The sequence below is a fragment of the Pararge aegeria genome, chromosome Z, assembly GCF_905163445.1.
Source record: "Pararge aegeria chromosome Z, ilParAegt1.1, whole genome shotgun sequence".
Taxonomy (NCBI): Eukaryota; Metazoa; Arthropoda; class Insecta; order Lepidoptera; family Nymphalidae; genus Pararge; species Pararge aegeria.
In genome coordinates this window covers 19,955,240-19,971,421 of record NC_053208.1, presented here as the reverse complement: position 1 = coordinate 19,971,421, position 16,182 = coordinate 19,955,240, and the positions used below count along the sequence as shown (strand labels likewise).

The 16,182-nt window shown below is 37.1% G+C and overlaps 1 protein-coding gene across 1 annotated transcript in view; it reads right to left on the bottom strand.

Moving 5' to 3' along the window:
• The window catches only part of LOC120636431 (E3 ubiquitin-protein ligase highwire), a 149,254-nt gene that overhangs the window by 19,136 nt on the left and 113,936 nt on the right, over window positions 1-16,182 (bottom strand). The window contains exons 44-61 of the mRNA XM_039907906.1: window positions 15,684-15,777; window positions 14,636-14,813; window positions 13,851-13,997; window positions 13,146-13,289; window positions 12,682-12,790; window positions 12,079-12,173; window positions 11,747-11,929; window positions 9,584-9,814; window positions 9,115-9,305; window positions 8,331-8,481; window positions 7,372-7,604; window positions 6,520-6,654; window positions 5,319-5,542; window positions 4,643-4,754; window positions 3,629-3,862; window positions 2,926-3,040; window positions 1,319-1,503; window positions 911-1,063 (exon numbers count right to left, since the gene is read on the bottom strand). Coding sequence (XP_039763840.1) covers window positions 911-1,063; window positions 1,319-1,503; window positions 2,926-3,040; window positions 3,629-3,862; window positions 4,643-4,754; window positions 5,319-5,542; window positions 6,520-6,654; window positions 7,372-7,604; window positions 8,331-8,481; window positions 9,115-9,305; window positions 9,584-9,814; window positions 11,747-11,929; window positions 12,079-12,173; window positions 12,682-12,790; window positions 13,146-13,289; window positions 13,851-13,997; window positions 14,636-14,813; window positions 15,684-15,777 — 2,914 coding nt within the window. The remainder of the gene's footprint in view (window positions 1-910; window positions 1,064-1,318; window positions 1,504-2,925; window positions 3,041-3,628; window positions 3,863-4,642; window positions 4,755-5,318; window positions 5,543-6,519; window positions 6,655-7,371; window positions 7,605-8,330; window positions 8,482-9,114; window positions 9,306-9,583; window positions 9,815-11,746; window positions 11,930-12,078; window positions 12,174-12,681; window positions 12,791-13,145; window positions 13,290-13,850; window positions 13,998-14,635; window positions 14,814-15,683; window positions 15,778-16,182) is intronic.

The window sequence follows — 16,182 nt, the reverse complement described above, 5'->3', positions numbered from 1 at the left end:
TTGGTAGAAACCTGCAGATATAGTAGAATAGTATTGCAGCGATTGTGCGACACTGATATAAATAAATAAACAAATAAATATACTACGACAATACACACATCGCAATCTAGCCCCAAAGTAAGCGTATGAATGATGATTATTTTTATGAATAATATACATAAATACTTTTAATATACATATAAACAACCAGATACTGAAAAACATTCATGTTCATCACACAAATATTTACCAGTAGTGGGAATCGAACCCACGGCCTTGAACTTAGAAAGCAGGGTCATTGCGCCAATCGGCCGTCAAACTGTCTGGCCGTCGGATTTGTTATCCCCTCGAAGTTGGCGTTTGAGGACGTTCTAAATTCTGGATTGGCATCAACATCAACGGATGCTCCACTGGAGGAAGCGAGACATGAGAATTTTAAATAATGTTCGTCTATCTCATGAGAACTCTGGTGAGGCATTCAGTAAAGCATTATGGCCTGATAGTGTCCCAGTCATTATGACTATATCATCGGCAAACCAGGGTTGAGTGATGTACCTACCGTAACCGTTGCGAGCTTGTTATAACTAGCGATTACGGCGTTATTGTCGACTTAGTATGCTGATGCATTTGCAATTGTAGACGAGTATAAGTAATTATGTAGGTCCAATTTAAAAAAAAGAGGGGATCACCAATTTATTTTTAGATGGGTTTTTGTCCAAAACCTCTCAGTACCTAAATGGAAAAGTGATGAAGTGCAGTTTGTATATAAGTATGTAATGTATATATCTCACACATAAATTAGCGCAAAAAAATTGCTTCGCGGAAATCCTTTGATGCTCTACTATAAATTAAAAAACCAGAAAGCGATACGGGGGAAACACGAGCGGCGAGAGAGAAAAAAAAAATAAAAAGAATATCACACTAATAATACCTGTTGCTGTAAAGAGGTAAGCTTGTGTCCGGAGAACAGTATTCCTACAACGTGTTCCCGAAGGTCACTGTCGTCACCAGCCGCTTCCTCAGAGGCTGCACCTTCACCGGAGTCACTGTTGCTATTCTCCCATTCAAGTAATTTGCCAAAAACCTAAAAAAGCGTTGCAAATATATATATTTTATTCAAGGCACCATTAAAGGATCGCAACGATATGGTCTAGTTCAAGTGCTTGCCTTGAGAAAGACTCAATTTTGGATACTATGAAAAGTTTTGCAGGAGTTCATTGAAATTCCCCATAACGATACCACCGCTCTCAATTTCTCGCTATTCCGGAGTTTCCATGCAGAAATAACAATATTGGATAATTCATGTACAAAAACCATTTAATTCCATCGAATTCCGTACCTGTGAGGTAAGGAGCCTAAAAACGCTTAGAGTGTCTCGCTCAGCCAGCACATGTAGTGGATGCGCCTCATTGGTAGGATCAGGGGCCGCTGCAGGAGCGCCCAGTACCCGCAATTGTCTCACGCGCACAGTTGGCTCTGGACCGCGCAACTCGCACCTTACGCGAACCGACGAACCGGATGATCCTACGCAAACAAGCAAGTAACGATTTGATAGAAGCAGGCGTTGCTTTGTGGAATCCCATGATGTAATATATTTTATATTAAGTAACCAATTTTATATCTTATTTGGTAATATTTGCAATTCCTGAGGATTTGGTATAGATTGGTTATCTTGCACTTTCATAGCAAGTTCATCATATCCCCAAAATATTTATTCCGCATATATATATATATATATATAATGATGGCGTATTTTTTTATTTTTAATAATCAAACCAATAATTTAAAATGAAAAATTTAAATTTGCATTAAATCTGAAAACTCATTACGAAACTAATAATTTTTTTTAGCATATCTATCCTTTTCGAACGTGTTGCGCTGCTTAAACAAGAAGAGACCAACTAAACGTTCACTATATTCGTCTGGATTTCTATGAGAGCGATCAAACGATTTGGAACAAAGTAGTAGGGTCGCTTCTCGTATCTAGAAAAAAATTGCTTTGATTTTTTTTAGATCTATTTTTTGGTTCTATTATTTGTATGGCATGATATATTTAATTAATTTCAGTTTTTTCAAGATACATTGCTTACTATGGAATAACATTGTAGCTCGATCGCGACGAGGAGATTATTTTGATCCTTATTTGATAAATAACGTTTAGGTCTGTTTTTATAATTTGGTATTAAATTGATCAATGGTATAAAATATGTGTCATAAAATGATATTTTTAATTAAATGCTGTAAACATGAGATCTAAAAGATGGGTACACTGGAGTATCTTACGCCACTTGACGTTTCAAAAGTGCTTATGAACTAGACCTACTTGAAATAAATTAATTTAGATTTTTTTGGATGGTTCATATTTAATCATGGTGGTGAAATAAGCCTTTTTTGTTACGCGTGGTCAGTAAATCCTGCCGCGTGCCGCGTTAAGTAGCGCCGTCCCAATAAAAATAAGACACTCTTTCATCCCAAATGATCTGAGGTGATGATGAGGGTTATTAAATTCCATGGCGTAATCTTTCAATTTTAAGTGATAATCACATTGTGAGCGCGCATTATAGTAATTGCCATTTCTGGCTTATCAAGTTTCGGTATCTTTCGTCTGGCAATCAGAGTCAACGAACTTTACGCGCTCAATTTGGCAGCTAAATGATTTATAATATCATAATCATAATTTTTGTTGACCAACCAAATACGCAATTACCCTGGTAAACATACAAGCTATATTCTAGCTCCTTTTATGTAAAAATTGCTGTTCATTAGTATCACTAAGTCTTGAAATGTTCTAACCGGGGAGAAATCGCCCTGAAAAATACTGAGAACGACAACTTTATTTTCCCATAAAAAGTTGATAAGTCGTTCTGTCATCATCCCAAGGTTTTACAACGTTCGGCAGGTCAGCTAGTATCTAGTAAAAGAAAACACAAATTTATTCAAACTTACTTGGCAACGTGTAGCAAACCCATGTAGCGGCTTTAGGATCTACTTCAATATCTTGCATGTGAGCCATATCACTCGTTCCGCCGCTGTATAAAAAGGACATCAGTAGCGTTTTATTCTGAAAGAAAAGAGGAAATAAATTATTACGCGTACAAATCAAGTGTCAAACTAAGCTAAATGACTTAAGAATACCACAGATTAAGGTAATATTCATAGAGAAACTACGAAGCCGCCCAATAGCCTTTAGCACTACTTACAAGATTTGCTCAGATCAAGTAGTCGTTTTTGAGTATGAAAATACTTGAATATCGGAGTTAAATGGATCTTATAGGCATTATTTCAAAGGTCAAATTTGCCTACAATTCTTTAGCTCAGAATTTTGATAGAACGCGGTTATTAAAACTAAAATCTTACGTACAAGATTTGCGACTCTAAAACGAGTGACATAAAGTCACAGTCGAGGGTATGATATACGTTAAAAACATAGGACCCACATAGTCTTTATGGGACAAGCCTTTACTACGACACCAAAGGCGTCAAACTACTAATAATGCCATGATGCATAGGAGCAGACTTTGAAATGAAAATGTATTTAGTACGTTCTTTAACATATCAATAATAATATTATGCGGGAAGGCTTCTGTTAACATTAGACAATATCTGATGCAGAGTTTACTTAAAACTTCTGTTGTAAAAAAATACTAACCGCTGTGTCTCTCGTGTTATCGACGTGCACGCATAGTACATGCGGTCTATCCCGATGTGGTGGGCCGGCGTAATTAATTTGCAGCCACTTAGAACGATTGCGATCATCTTCTCCCGTCTCCCAGAATGTTTCGGTGCTGCCATCTGTCAGCGCGCCTACCATGCCTGGCCGTGATGAAACGCTGACTTCACACCATCCCGTCACATCCGGGCAAGACCATTCAAAGTTCTGTTGCTGGAAGATGAAATTGATTGTTCAGACTATTCCAACTTGAGCGCCGGTATAGATTCTATACCGGCGCTCATGTTGGAATTATTTTGTAGTGGTCGATTGATGACAAAAATTACTAATGGAAAACAATTATCATCACGTGTAAGAACTAGTCAATGAAGTTTGTCTGCAGCGTTTTTTTCTTAATAACACTTATAGTAATTGGGTGAAAATTAAAAAGAACGTGAAAGCCACCAGGAATACTGTTGGCGAAAATTTTCTTTATTGCGTTTTGTTATGGTATCACTGGGCCCCGGATCACATGTATGCTGGCGATTTGGTCAATGCACGAGTTATCGTTTAAAGCAACAATATCACAAACGCACATATTGTGACCGGTTATTCAAGATTTATAACCTAGAAACTTCTACCTATATGCACTACCGCTTATTTTCAGGTGAAGTTATAAGAGCAGTTCGGCATCCATTAATGTAGTCAGAATGACGTATACTTTGAAGGTAATTGCTAATACAGGTACGTACTCACACTCATTCGCAGGCAAGTACACACATACACAAATAAAACATGAAGTTATATTCAGCACATTTAACTATTTCATAGCTTTACAGATTACAGAATAATTTAATTTGTTAGTTCGTATTGAATGTTTTAACCCAAGCTTGTATCTTACAGATCAAACAAGAAATAAGTATACGCCATTAGACCGTGATACCAAGTAGCACGGAAATGATAGTTTTCTAATGCGTAAGTACATTTTTATGTTAAAAAAAATACAAAAATTACCTTCGTAATATAGCTATGATAGCTTTCATGCAGTGCACCGAGTACACCTTCGTCGTATGCGCCGTCCTCAGCGTGCGATAAGATCTTGCTTATAACGCTAAATACCTGCGATCTGAAATCATCATCCTATATTATATTTTCCTATATTATTTAAATATGAAATTTAAACCCTAAATATTGAACTACTAAGAGTACGTATAATTTACTTAATTAATTGAGATGTTGGTATTACCCTCCTTAAGGTGATTTCCCTAAATTCAAAGAGAAATATTCAACGAGTAGGAGGACTTTACCTTGCACTTTTTAAACCTCAAGCTTGTCTATTCATGAAAACATTGTACGTACTGAGAATTGCCGCACTTAATAACTAGTACAGTTCCATATTAATCACCAAGAATAGAAGCTCGTGATCGACAAGATTTGATGAAAAAAATGTTTAAGGGAAGGGTGTAGAATCCTTAAAACAACATGGTTCGATGTTTTTGCACTGAGGATCTTCAGTTATTGCTGTAGCAAATGTTGACGAAATTATCGCTCAGGAATCGAATTTGTTCAAGTACGGGTAAAAAGGCCTTCGAGAAAATGTTTGAATCATCTAGCATAGACGTCAATGCCTGCATGGTGTATTGAAGGACAATCAAAAATAAATATCATTGATTATAAGAAATACACCTACCTATGCAGAAAAGCTCGATCGTGTTGTGAGTAATGCAGCGCCCAACATCGCACCGCTTGAAGCGCTGCAGCGCTGGCTGGTGGCAACGAAGGTGCGAGAGAGCTGACCGAACCGAGGAACGCGTGGAAAGCAGTCCGCGAACCTCTAGCCGCAAGCCCTCCTGGGCAAATGGCCGCCGCTGAAGCTATCGGAATGACAGCGCGATTCCATTCGAAGGCCCCATTCTATCGCAATAAAAAATGTTTTCAATTAAAACTATGGAAGCGTAAGTCAAAACACAAGCTGATCACAGCATTAAAATCATTAAAATCTTTTGAACAAGCCCGTGCAGCCTTCACAAACATAGAATCTCAGACTCCCATTTCGCAGTCCTTCACTGCTAGGTCTTCTCCGTTTTCTCCGTTCTCCCATATGGGGTAGAAAACAGGACACTAACGAAAGCCCTATATAGAAGAAAGAAGCATTTGAAATATGAGTGTATGGGTGTATATGTGTGTCATAGGTACTGCACGTAAGGAACATGACAGTATTACAGAGCCTAGTTAAAGATCTAAAAATACTTAGCACAAAAAAGGCAGCATAGTTTTTTGGTCATATTATGTGAGAAGCGAAAAAATTACGCCAATGTTCGGGTATGTAACCGATCGTTGTTTGGTGCAGCTGCGCTAAGTACAGATAGCCATAATAGTTGCCATACTCTGAGAGGGCACGGCACTGCAAGAAGAAGAATTACAACCACACTAATTTCAATTTTTTTTACTATATATATATATATATATATCAGCTGGCACCGATAATTTTATTAAAATTGTTAAATTATAGACCTCTTATTATAAATTCAAGTTTTCCAAGTAGCCTGCCTCTATAAGAGAAGACCCCGCAAACATACTGGAACATTAATATGGATGACAATGATAATCACATAATATAAAAGTGTCTCAGAATTTACAGTTTCTGCTAAAATTTCAAAGGACTCTCGTTCTTTTACTCGTCCGACCTGCGTTCTTTGCGAAGTTGCGTCGTACGCGCAACCATTAAGACTTGCTTGTTATGATGCGAATGTGCGCTGGACGTTATATTGAACGATGTTATAGTTTCGTTTGTCTGTGTACAGAGAAACTAAACTTTTAAATAAGTAATTTTAAGTTAAAATTGCTGTGTTTGACTACTAAAATAAAATATAAAACCAATAAAGAAATACCTCTTTGTTTTCTTCTTCCACGGGTATAGGCGATGCTGCAAAGCGCGAATATCTGTCAAGCGTGTTGCAGAACCACCACATTACATCGTGAACGCTCGTTGGCTGAGTAGTCGAGCGCAGCAGCCAATTTAACGACTAAAACAAGACAACCCACTATAATGCTGGCACCAGGACTAATGCCACGTTGCAAATGGCGTAGCTATAAAAAGATATGGAAATAAAGAAAGCATGTCATTTACAATTATATATATATATGATACTAATTTTCACCACGTGGCCAACGCGTAATAGTACAATTTTGAATTATAATTAGTTTTATGATAATTTTAGTGGAATATAACAGTAAACTCGAGGATGCATTATTTGGTACGTCTGTAAACCGCTTAGCTCTGGATTTACTTGAATTAATAAAACAAGGCTGCTTTTATATAAATTTGGTGAATACTACGGATATGTGTAACGGGGAGTTAGCAAGGGGAGTTAAGTAGTCCTGCAATTTTGAATCAAAGCGACAAATTTGTTTTGCTTGCAAAAGTCACGGAGTTGTCTTTGTCCTTGGCATACTAATTCATATCTATTTCGCAAAAAGCTTATTCTCGACTCATTATATTTAGGTCAATCAAGAAAGCTTATATTCTCTAAGAATGGAAACTTTTATTAAACATAATTCGATTTACTGAAACATGGTGTTTTAACCATTTTCCATATACCTCGCATATTTTTGTTGATAAACAAGTGTAATAAAGAGAATTTAGGACCAATAAAAGTAAAATAAAATATATCTTTCGACTAAGGCCCATCCAATTAAGACATCAACGAAAGAGTAGACTGTTTCGGTAAAATAACACCCACCTCGAAAGCGTACTGCCTGACGGTATTAATTCTAACCGCAGCGTCAATTTTCTGCCTGCAAGCAGGCAGGTCACGCTTGCCGAGGATGAAAGTTAGAACGGGACTCCGCATAAGTGTTTCGGTGTCAACGTGAGCCTCTTCAAACGCCGACACAGCGCATCCGTCATTTTCCAATACGCCCACCAGTTTTTGGAGGGCAGCGCTTGGTTGAGCTAGTAACGATGATCCAGCGCCTATAACATACATGGTAATACGTAAAGTCGGTTCGCCTTGTCAGCCTTTGTTACAAAATATTGATTTCTATATTATTCCTGATGAATGACCTTGAAAAGACATGATGTTCTTGTTGCAGAAACTACAATGTAGAAGTAGTTATAAGGGTATGAGTTATTAAAACATAAATGAGTTCGAATGAGGAACGTTATATCTTCCATCTTTTGTAGGTAATACTTCTAGATTCAGCTTGGGTCCAAATTTTATCCGGTAATTATATAAGCAGATTTTAGTTCAAACTTACAGTATTTAACAAGCGTACGCATAGTTCTAATACTATTAGGACCCTGGTCTCTAACGCTGTAGCCAGTACCCAATATCCATGTATTAATATCATACTTAGTGTATTACATCGGTTACTTGTATGACCTTCCCTAAATTCCCTTATATTTTATTATATTGAAACTTGCGGTTATTCGCGTACAATATATCTGATGAGTTAATTCTTTTAACACAACTTACAAACTTTTGCTTGTTATTCTACAACATATACTCCAATTCAACGCGTCGCTTCCATCGTACGCGCTATCACTTCAATCTCTGGTCTAGCAAGAGGAGTAGTACACTAAATGTCTAGAGAATTGGCAAAAATTCCAAAATTAATATTTCAAATCTGAATTGTTGATCCATTATGAGAGATTAGCGCGTCCAAAAAAAAGAATACAACGTATAGACATAAGGCGTACCAGATAGAGTATCCTGTGTATCCGCGTCCATACTAGTAGCGGGTGGCCTAGCAGCGTAGGCCAGATCGCGAATGCCAGCCTGCCCCATAGACACGGACCGCGGCACTCGTGACCATTGCGCACTCATTCCGCTCGCTGTTGACCCTCCACTCTGAATAACATAAAATATTAATTTTATTAATAAACTGAATCCATTACTCGCGTTAGCGATTGAGGTAAGGTGACAGCAAAAAAAAGAAAGGTGAAGTTTCTTTACATGTATTTAAACCGTACTCTCAATAAAGTGACAAGGGGGATTTATTTGCAGAGCATTGCAAACGGAAACGCTACCTAAAATGCCGTAACTGGTTCCATTTCCATAAAGTGTTACATCTGTCGTTGAATAAAATTAAAAATAACTAAAATAATCAGAAATGGCAAGATTTAATACATTTTATTAGCTTACTTAAAATACTTTTTATTTGAGATTTTTTTTCTCCCCAGAAAACTTTACTTAATCGTATACCGCGATAACCATTTAGTCAGAGACATAGAATAACATAATTTTTGCCACTATGTTGTTTGGGATACTCGGCATCTTAAATATAGCTATCGCCGACTTCTCAGTAAACGCAGCATAACGTCCGAACAGTTACGCAATGTTTTGTTACACTTCAACAGATAGCACGTAGCAGCAGACAGCAGAACGTGACAAAAAACAACGTTACTTCCAAACGCTACAGCACGGTTATTAATAAAGGGATATACAATTATAGTAGATAGTAGATAATAAAATAGAACATACCAATTGTGGTCCGGGTATTGGTCTGCCGAGAGAATGATATCTGGCGGTGTCGGAAAATGAGGCCATACTTTTAGGTGCGGCACCCAATGCTGTCAAACACTGGAAGGGAGGCGCTGGTTGCCACATGCTCCCCGGCGGCGTAGGCGGGCTACGACCTCCCAAGTCGTGCCACCCGGAAGCGCCTGACGGTGCTAACATAACAGAGAATGACATAATAACGAATTAAGGTTACACGTAGCACCGCTTTAATCAAAAAGATGTTCAACATCTGTACTACTCAATTTATAACAATTTTCTTTCTCGGCAATCAAAGAGGTGCGAGTTCAAAATGCAAGCAAAGGTATCGCTTGGGTTTTATGTGAGCTATAACCACATTGCGCGGTCACTACAACGTGACTGAGCTGAGCAGTTTGAGTCTCATAATCCAACCTCGTACTCTTATTATAAGAAAAGTCATTTGTTAACTCACCAGAACTAGTCAGAGGTGCTAAGTCCAGTAGGAAAACTGCGTTGTCCCTTAAAGCCACGTGGTCGAGTTCGGGTTTAAAGTTGTCTGCAATAGGCGGTCGCTCTGCTTCGACATTTCCTTTGTTCTTTAGCCGCGACGTTGCCTTCAGTGCGCGTTCTCGGCATTTCTCGCAGTAAATGTACCACAATTGGTACGCTGATAACGTAGCTCGAATTTTCACACCGATAAGGTCTGTATAGGTTTGGGGTTAAATAAAATAAAAACACAAAATGCGTTGCAATAATCATAATAAATGAAGAGATAGATAGATATGGCGAACAAGGTAAATACACGTATGTAAATATAATAGCATCCAGCATGCATACGGACAATCCTATAGACAAATTAATGGTGTTTGCCGCTCACAAGAACCACTTCATTTATACATTTTGTATATACGTGACAAAGAGCTTTAATATTTATTATCATGTTGCATGCCGCTTTTTGGCAACTTCCTGAGTTTTGACAGCTTTTGTTTCCTAAAAATAGGAAATTTAATAAATAGTTGTTAAATAGTAATAAACACAAATTTCTCCAACAGATTTATTTTATTAATATTTGTGCAGTGTGTTAGACTGAAATAAAAAAACGCGTGTGTACTTATGTACACGTTAGAAGTTATACTTCTTTGGCGTAACAAGATAAAAATCTTTTCAAAAAATTTCAGTTTTTATTTTAGTAATTCAAACAATAGAAAAAAGGTATTGTTTGAATTATTAAAATTCAACTGTCAAACCTTTTATAAAAACTTAAATGGGGACTATAGCTAATCTCATTGGTGTCGGTTTTTAGTGACGGTGTGCTCGCGCATCGTAAAAATTTACTCTCACCATTTTTCTCTAACGCGCAAAAAAAAGGTCAAAAATGATGATAGAAATTACCTTTCGTACTATTATCGATGAATTTGGTTCGTTAAATCTGAAATTTATATCTTATTTTTTTATTTATATGTAATATAAACATAAGCTTTGAAGGAGCATTAATGTATAATAAATTACCTAACAACATTAAAATTGAACAAAATTTCAATATTTTTAAGAAAAAACTTGAGACAAAATCCGAGTGTGATCCTGGCTATGTATAACGGTATGAAGTATTTATTTATAATTTTACCCTCAAGTTTTTTATATAATTTCTGATTGTTTTGTACGTGCCGTTGTTTGTAGTTTTAATATTACCTACATAAAGTAAGTTGTAAATATTCTCATTGAGTGAAATTGTAATTTCTTTTGAGAAATATAGTTATAAATTTTACTTATATATTTAAAACATATAATTTTTAAATCTTATTGATTGCACCACCTACCTCTTTTCTATGTTTTTTCCTTTTACGCCTTTGGTTGCCTTGAAGAAATCGCTAGGTAGCGATAAGGCCACCAAATTGTACTCTCTTGCTCTGTATTTACATCTCTGTAACTACTTTTTTCTTTGGTGTACAATAAAAGTGTATTCATTCATTCATTCAATCATTCATCTGAAATGTGTTACAATATTATTTGTTAATATTGTAGCATCATCTCTTGGTATAGGTTCATGTGGCCACACGAAACAGTTGTTTATTGAATTATCCGTCTACGATTAAGCAATATAGAAGCCAAAGATTTCGAAATTAAAGATCATAAAAATAGCTTTAGCTAAAGAACAAAATACACTTAAAAAGTAAGGAGTAAACATTTTATACACAAAAGTACAAATCAGAAAATATAGAATCAAACGAAATGAGTGATTATCTCTAGTGCCCGCATCTTACTTGCGTTCAATTCTAACATTGCGCGCAACCAAGGCTTCTCTAGTATCTCGACTCACAACATCAAAGTCTGGCGAATTGTACGCTATATACGCGCAAATTATAATATCGCAGGATGCTTGTCGACACCATAATGTATTGGTAGCCAGAAGAACGCTTAATCCTAAGGTTGTAAAACACGGTATTACTAAACTATAAGTTTTTCTATGAAAAGCCATTACTACCTTGATAAAAACTATCTGGACAGTCATGATGAAATTAATGGCTTTTTTCAAAAATGAACTACAAATCCTTAGGAAAACAGATTTTCGCGAAGTATCAAAGTTCATAGGTATTGTTAAAAAACTTATAAACGTATCTAATGTTAAAATACTCACCCTGCGCAAGTTGTCCGCACTCTGATGGGAGGCCGTCATTGGAGCGAATGGGGTCCGCCTGCTTGTATACTCCAGCGCGGTCATAGCCGCGATTGGTAACGGTTCGGCACCCAGGGTGCATGTGTCGCATGTGCGCTGCCAAAGGAGGAGGCACTCTTGCGCCGCCACATAACTCGCATTTCACTAAATAAATATAGAAAAATAAATTAATAAAAATTATTACGGTAATTGTTATAGTTGTATCAATTTATACCTACATTTTTTAAAGCCTTATAAAAAAATAAGGTAGGTATTTAGTATCCAAAAATTATATTTTAATCCGAATTCCTCACCAGAAAGCGGTGCTCGTCCCGGCTTTTCTCTCGTGCGTGGAGCGCTGAAATTGGTGTCTTCATTTTCGTTCTTCTCGGGTGTGACTTTCTTAAACCTTAAAAATCATCGCAACATAATGAATAATAAATAAATAAATAATAATACTAAGCGCCTATAAAATTGTTCGAGATTTCTGACGGAAAAAAACATGTACCTGTCAGGCGGTTTCACCAGATTGTGGGAAAGGAAAAGTTACGAAAAGCAACCCGCAGTACAAACTCATGGATTCGGTGATTCATTTTGTCTGGTGGGGAGCTTCAAACGTAGCTTGTTACTAGCATACAGACGACATGCCACCAAGCCATTTGGCATTCCGGTAAAATGTAGAAACCGATTAGGCGCTTTTATAATTCTGGACGTTACGTGGCCGTGGCCGTCCACGAAAAAATAGTTATGGTAAAATGTATCAAAGCGCCTATTAGGGTTACGGATCTAATATAACGGGCATACTGGTTAGCCCGCTACCAACTTAGACTGCAATATCGCTTACCATCAGGCGAGATAGCAGACAAGAGCTAACTTAAAGAGGATCAAGGTCATGTTATGATGTTAATTAAACATACTTATCAGTAGCCGGACTCAGTTGGTCAGCTTCATTAAGGGCATCCCAAACGGCGACGAGAGCCCGTAAAGCAGGTGGCAGCACGTTCACCACGGAAGGAGACGGAGCAGCTGTAAGGTAACTAACATCATTGGCCCATTACCAGCACGAGTATCCTTTCAGAATGAAGCTTAGGCCGAAGTTTACTACGCTGGTTGAGAAGAACAGATTGGTAGACTTCACGCGCCTTCGAGATCGTAATGATCAATTCACAGGCAACGTCTTCCCTATGTTTCCCTACACTGATTAATTGATTTAATTTAAAAAGGTACAACTCCAAGAAGTTAGCTACAAAATGCTGATGAACTGACAATTAAAAAATAGCCAGCTTTCATCATGAAGACGAGTTAAAAAATGGAAAATAACCCATAAATGATGGGTATGCGAAGTCAGTGATTGTGACCGCAAAGTAAACAAGATTGATACCTGAGTCAGAAGCACTAGTAGAAGCCACGTCTTCTTCACTAATGGGCAGGTTAATATCAGTATTCCGGGCGCGACTAGTGCTGGCCTCCGTGCCGGAGCGCGTCAAAGTTTCCAAAGTTGACGGTTGAATGCAAAGATATTGCCCTGTGGGCACACAAATGTTTTTATTAAAAGTTATTTCAACCAAAATGTTTAATTACACGCATTGGGTGGTTGCTACTGACAGTAATTAGAAATAGTATAGCTACGTAATATGTTTTGATTCATAATGTTTATAATCTTGTCTCTTTAAGAATTGGAATAATATTCCAATAACCCACATAGACACATTTATTTTTTAAATTTCTGGAGGTATATAATCATAATTTTTTTCTCACTAGCATTATACGTTCCTTTAAACTCGAAAATGAATACAGCTATTCCTCTCAAGGTTCGCTAACCAGCCAAACCAGTTATAGTGCAATCCTTGGAAGTTACACCTCATTCAAGTAACATCTGTGAATCTATTCGGAGGCACGAATGAGACTTCTCCGCATAAACATCAATATGCTTTAATAGTATGAACGGTTACGGTATACTTTGAAATGAAATCCACTCCGTTACTTTTGGATCCTGTTCCTTTCAGATAGCAGCTCTAATCAGCATAATACGCAAGCTGTCTTAACTTCATACTAAAAAGAGAAGTGTAATGTCAGTTCATAGTACCGGCGTTGGAGACTTCCACGGAGTGTCGCTGAGGGCGCGGTGGGGGGGCTTCGTGTGGAGGTCTTGTAACAACTTGAGCCCCAGCTTTTGGCAATGCCGGGTGGAATTTAAGGAACGTTGCACACGCGATGGCATCATGAACTATGCCTGAGAACACAAACACATAGCATAAGTTATTATTTCTCGTATTGCATATTCATCATCTTCTTCATCATCATAATCAACCCATTACGTGCCATTACAGGGCACGGGTCTCCCTTACAAACGGAGAAGGGTTTAGGTCGTGGTCCTATAAACTCGACTAACAACTACAGCTCGAACCACTTTAGCAAATTTATACCAATCTATACAAATAAAAATGAATCGCCGGAATGTATGTACGCAGAACTTTCGAAACTGCACCAAATTGGATAAATCTTTTTGTTTAAAATCGTTATTATCAGGGACAGGTTTGTTGGCTTTAAAAGGATGTAAAGATGATTCGGACCGCTCGTACCTAAGGAAAAAAAATTATTTATTTACGTTTTTTCCCAAAAACTTTTTTGCACTTTACAATCTTGTTGTCTAGTGTATTTCTATTACAATATAGACACGTGAATTACTGTCGATAATTTTATAGTCATACAGTTTAATGCTAGAGTAGTACTTAAGAACCAATATTTAAAATGATGAATGTGCCAAAAGGAACTCGTAACTTAAAAAATATAGATCAAATTATCTTTTAAAAGTGATAAGTCACATATAAACATATACATTTTGGTGATGAAAGTGCGGGGGCTACATACCTTCATGCCAGAGTAAAGCTGTAAACACCGCACGCATACATTCCGCCTGAGCTGGACTTAGAGCGTATTTGCGTGGAACCACTGCGCGCGGGGGCACGTGTGGTGAAGCTAAACTTCGTCGGCTGCGAGACCGCGCGGGGCGGCTTCGGGACAACCGTCTCGGACTATCCTTATCCTCCTACAACAAGAAATGTTTATGAATTAAACTGGCCATCCTATTCTTCGGTCAGTTAAAACTAACATGGGTGCCGATTATCTAGGATGAACTACATTGTCACGTCTAAAAGTAGTGCAGTACTTTTTACGTTTAACCTCGTGTGTATAGTAGCACTATTTTTGCGGGTGATTTGATTTGAAAATTCTATAAATTAAAAAATGATTTGAAAATTCTATGGATTAAAAAATGATGTCATAAGCCAGATGTAAGTTTATTATTTTTCGTTAAATTTTGAGGTGTTAGTTAAGTTTTAATAATCATTTTTATCTTTACAAACAGTGTAAAGTGAAACCCATTTTGTATCGAGGATAAATCCGACAGCGAGCTGACTGCCATAGTAAACGTTTTACTTTCACGATATGTATGTATACACGGTGCCTCTATTTAAATGTAAAAACTTACGCCTAACACTTCAAAATAAATAGAATTAAAAAAAAATTGATTATAAGGAATTAGGATTTTGGAAAAGGTTAAAAGGAAAAACCTCTAAGAAGTACCTCTTCTGCATCACAGCGAGCGTTAGGTGAATCGTCTCTATCCATAGACTCGGGTGACGTTTGCGTGCCCGTTTGCGCCATGCGACTTGGCTTTATTTCTTGGTGAATCTCCAAAATTTCATTCTAAACATAACGGTAATGTAAAAATAAAAGTCAAAAATTATGAGAATAACACAATTTTTGATCTTTTTTGTTTGCGTTGATTTAAAAATATTTGTAGACTTTAACCAAGAAATCAACCAAAATAATCTTGTTTATTTTTTTTTGTGACAGTAAGAGTCGCGAGAGCAACCATACGGAAATAGGATTTATAGGTCGCTGGACAATTAAGTACCTCCTGTGAATTTTCATCCCGGATGTTTTCACTGGACCGGTGTTTAACTGGGCACCAATCATCACTGTTGCCGTTGCTACGCGGAGGCGCGCGTCTATCAATGTAACAACAAAGTAAATTGAATTAACAATACATGCTAATCTATAATCTTTACACCAATATAAAACAAATTCGCTCCCCACTGTCTGTACGCTTAGATAGATTAAATTAATGTCCTACGGAATTTTCCTAACTGGCCCCCATTAGCATCTACATTGCAGCCATGCGAAGCGGGTCATATATATATATATATATATATATATATACTATAATATATATATATATATATATATATATATATATATATTATAGTAATATTAATTTTGACGAAGTTTGATTGGATGTCCGTAAATACGATACGATAACGCATGAAATTTAGCACAAAGATAGATTATAGTTTGGCAATAGCGCGTAGGATACTTTTATTTCGGAAAAATGTACGATTCCCGTGGGAAAGAAG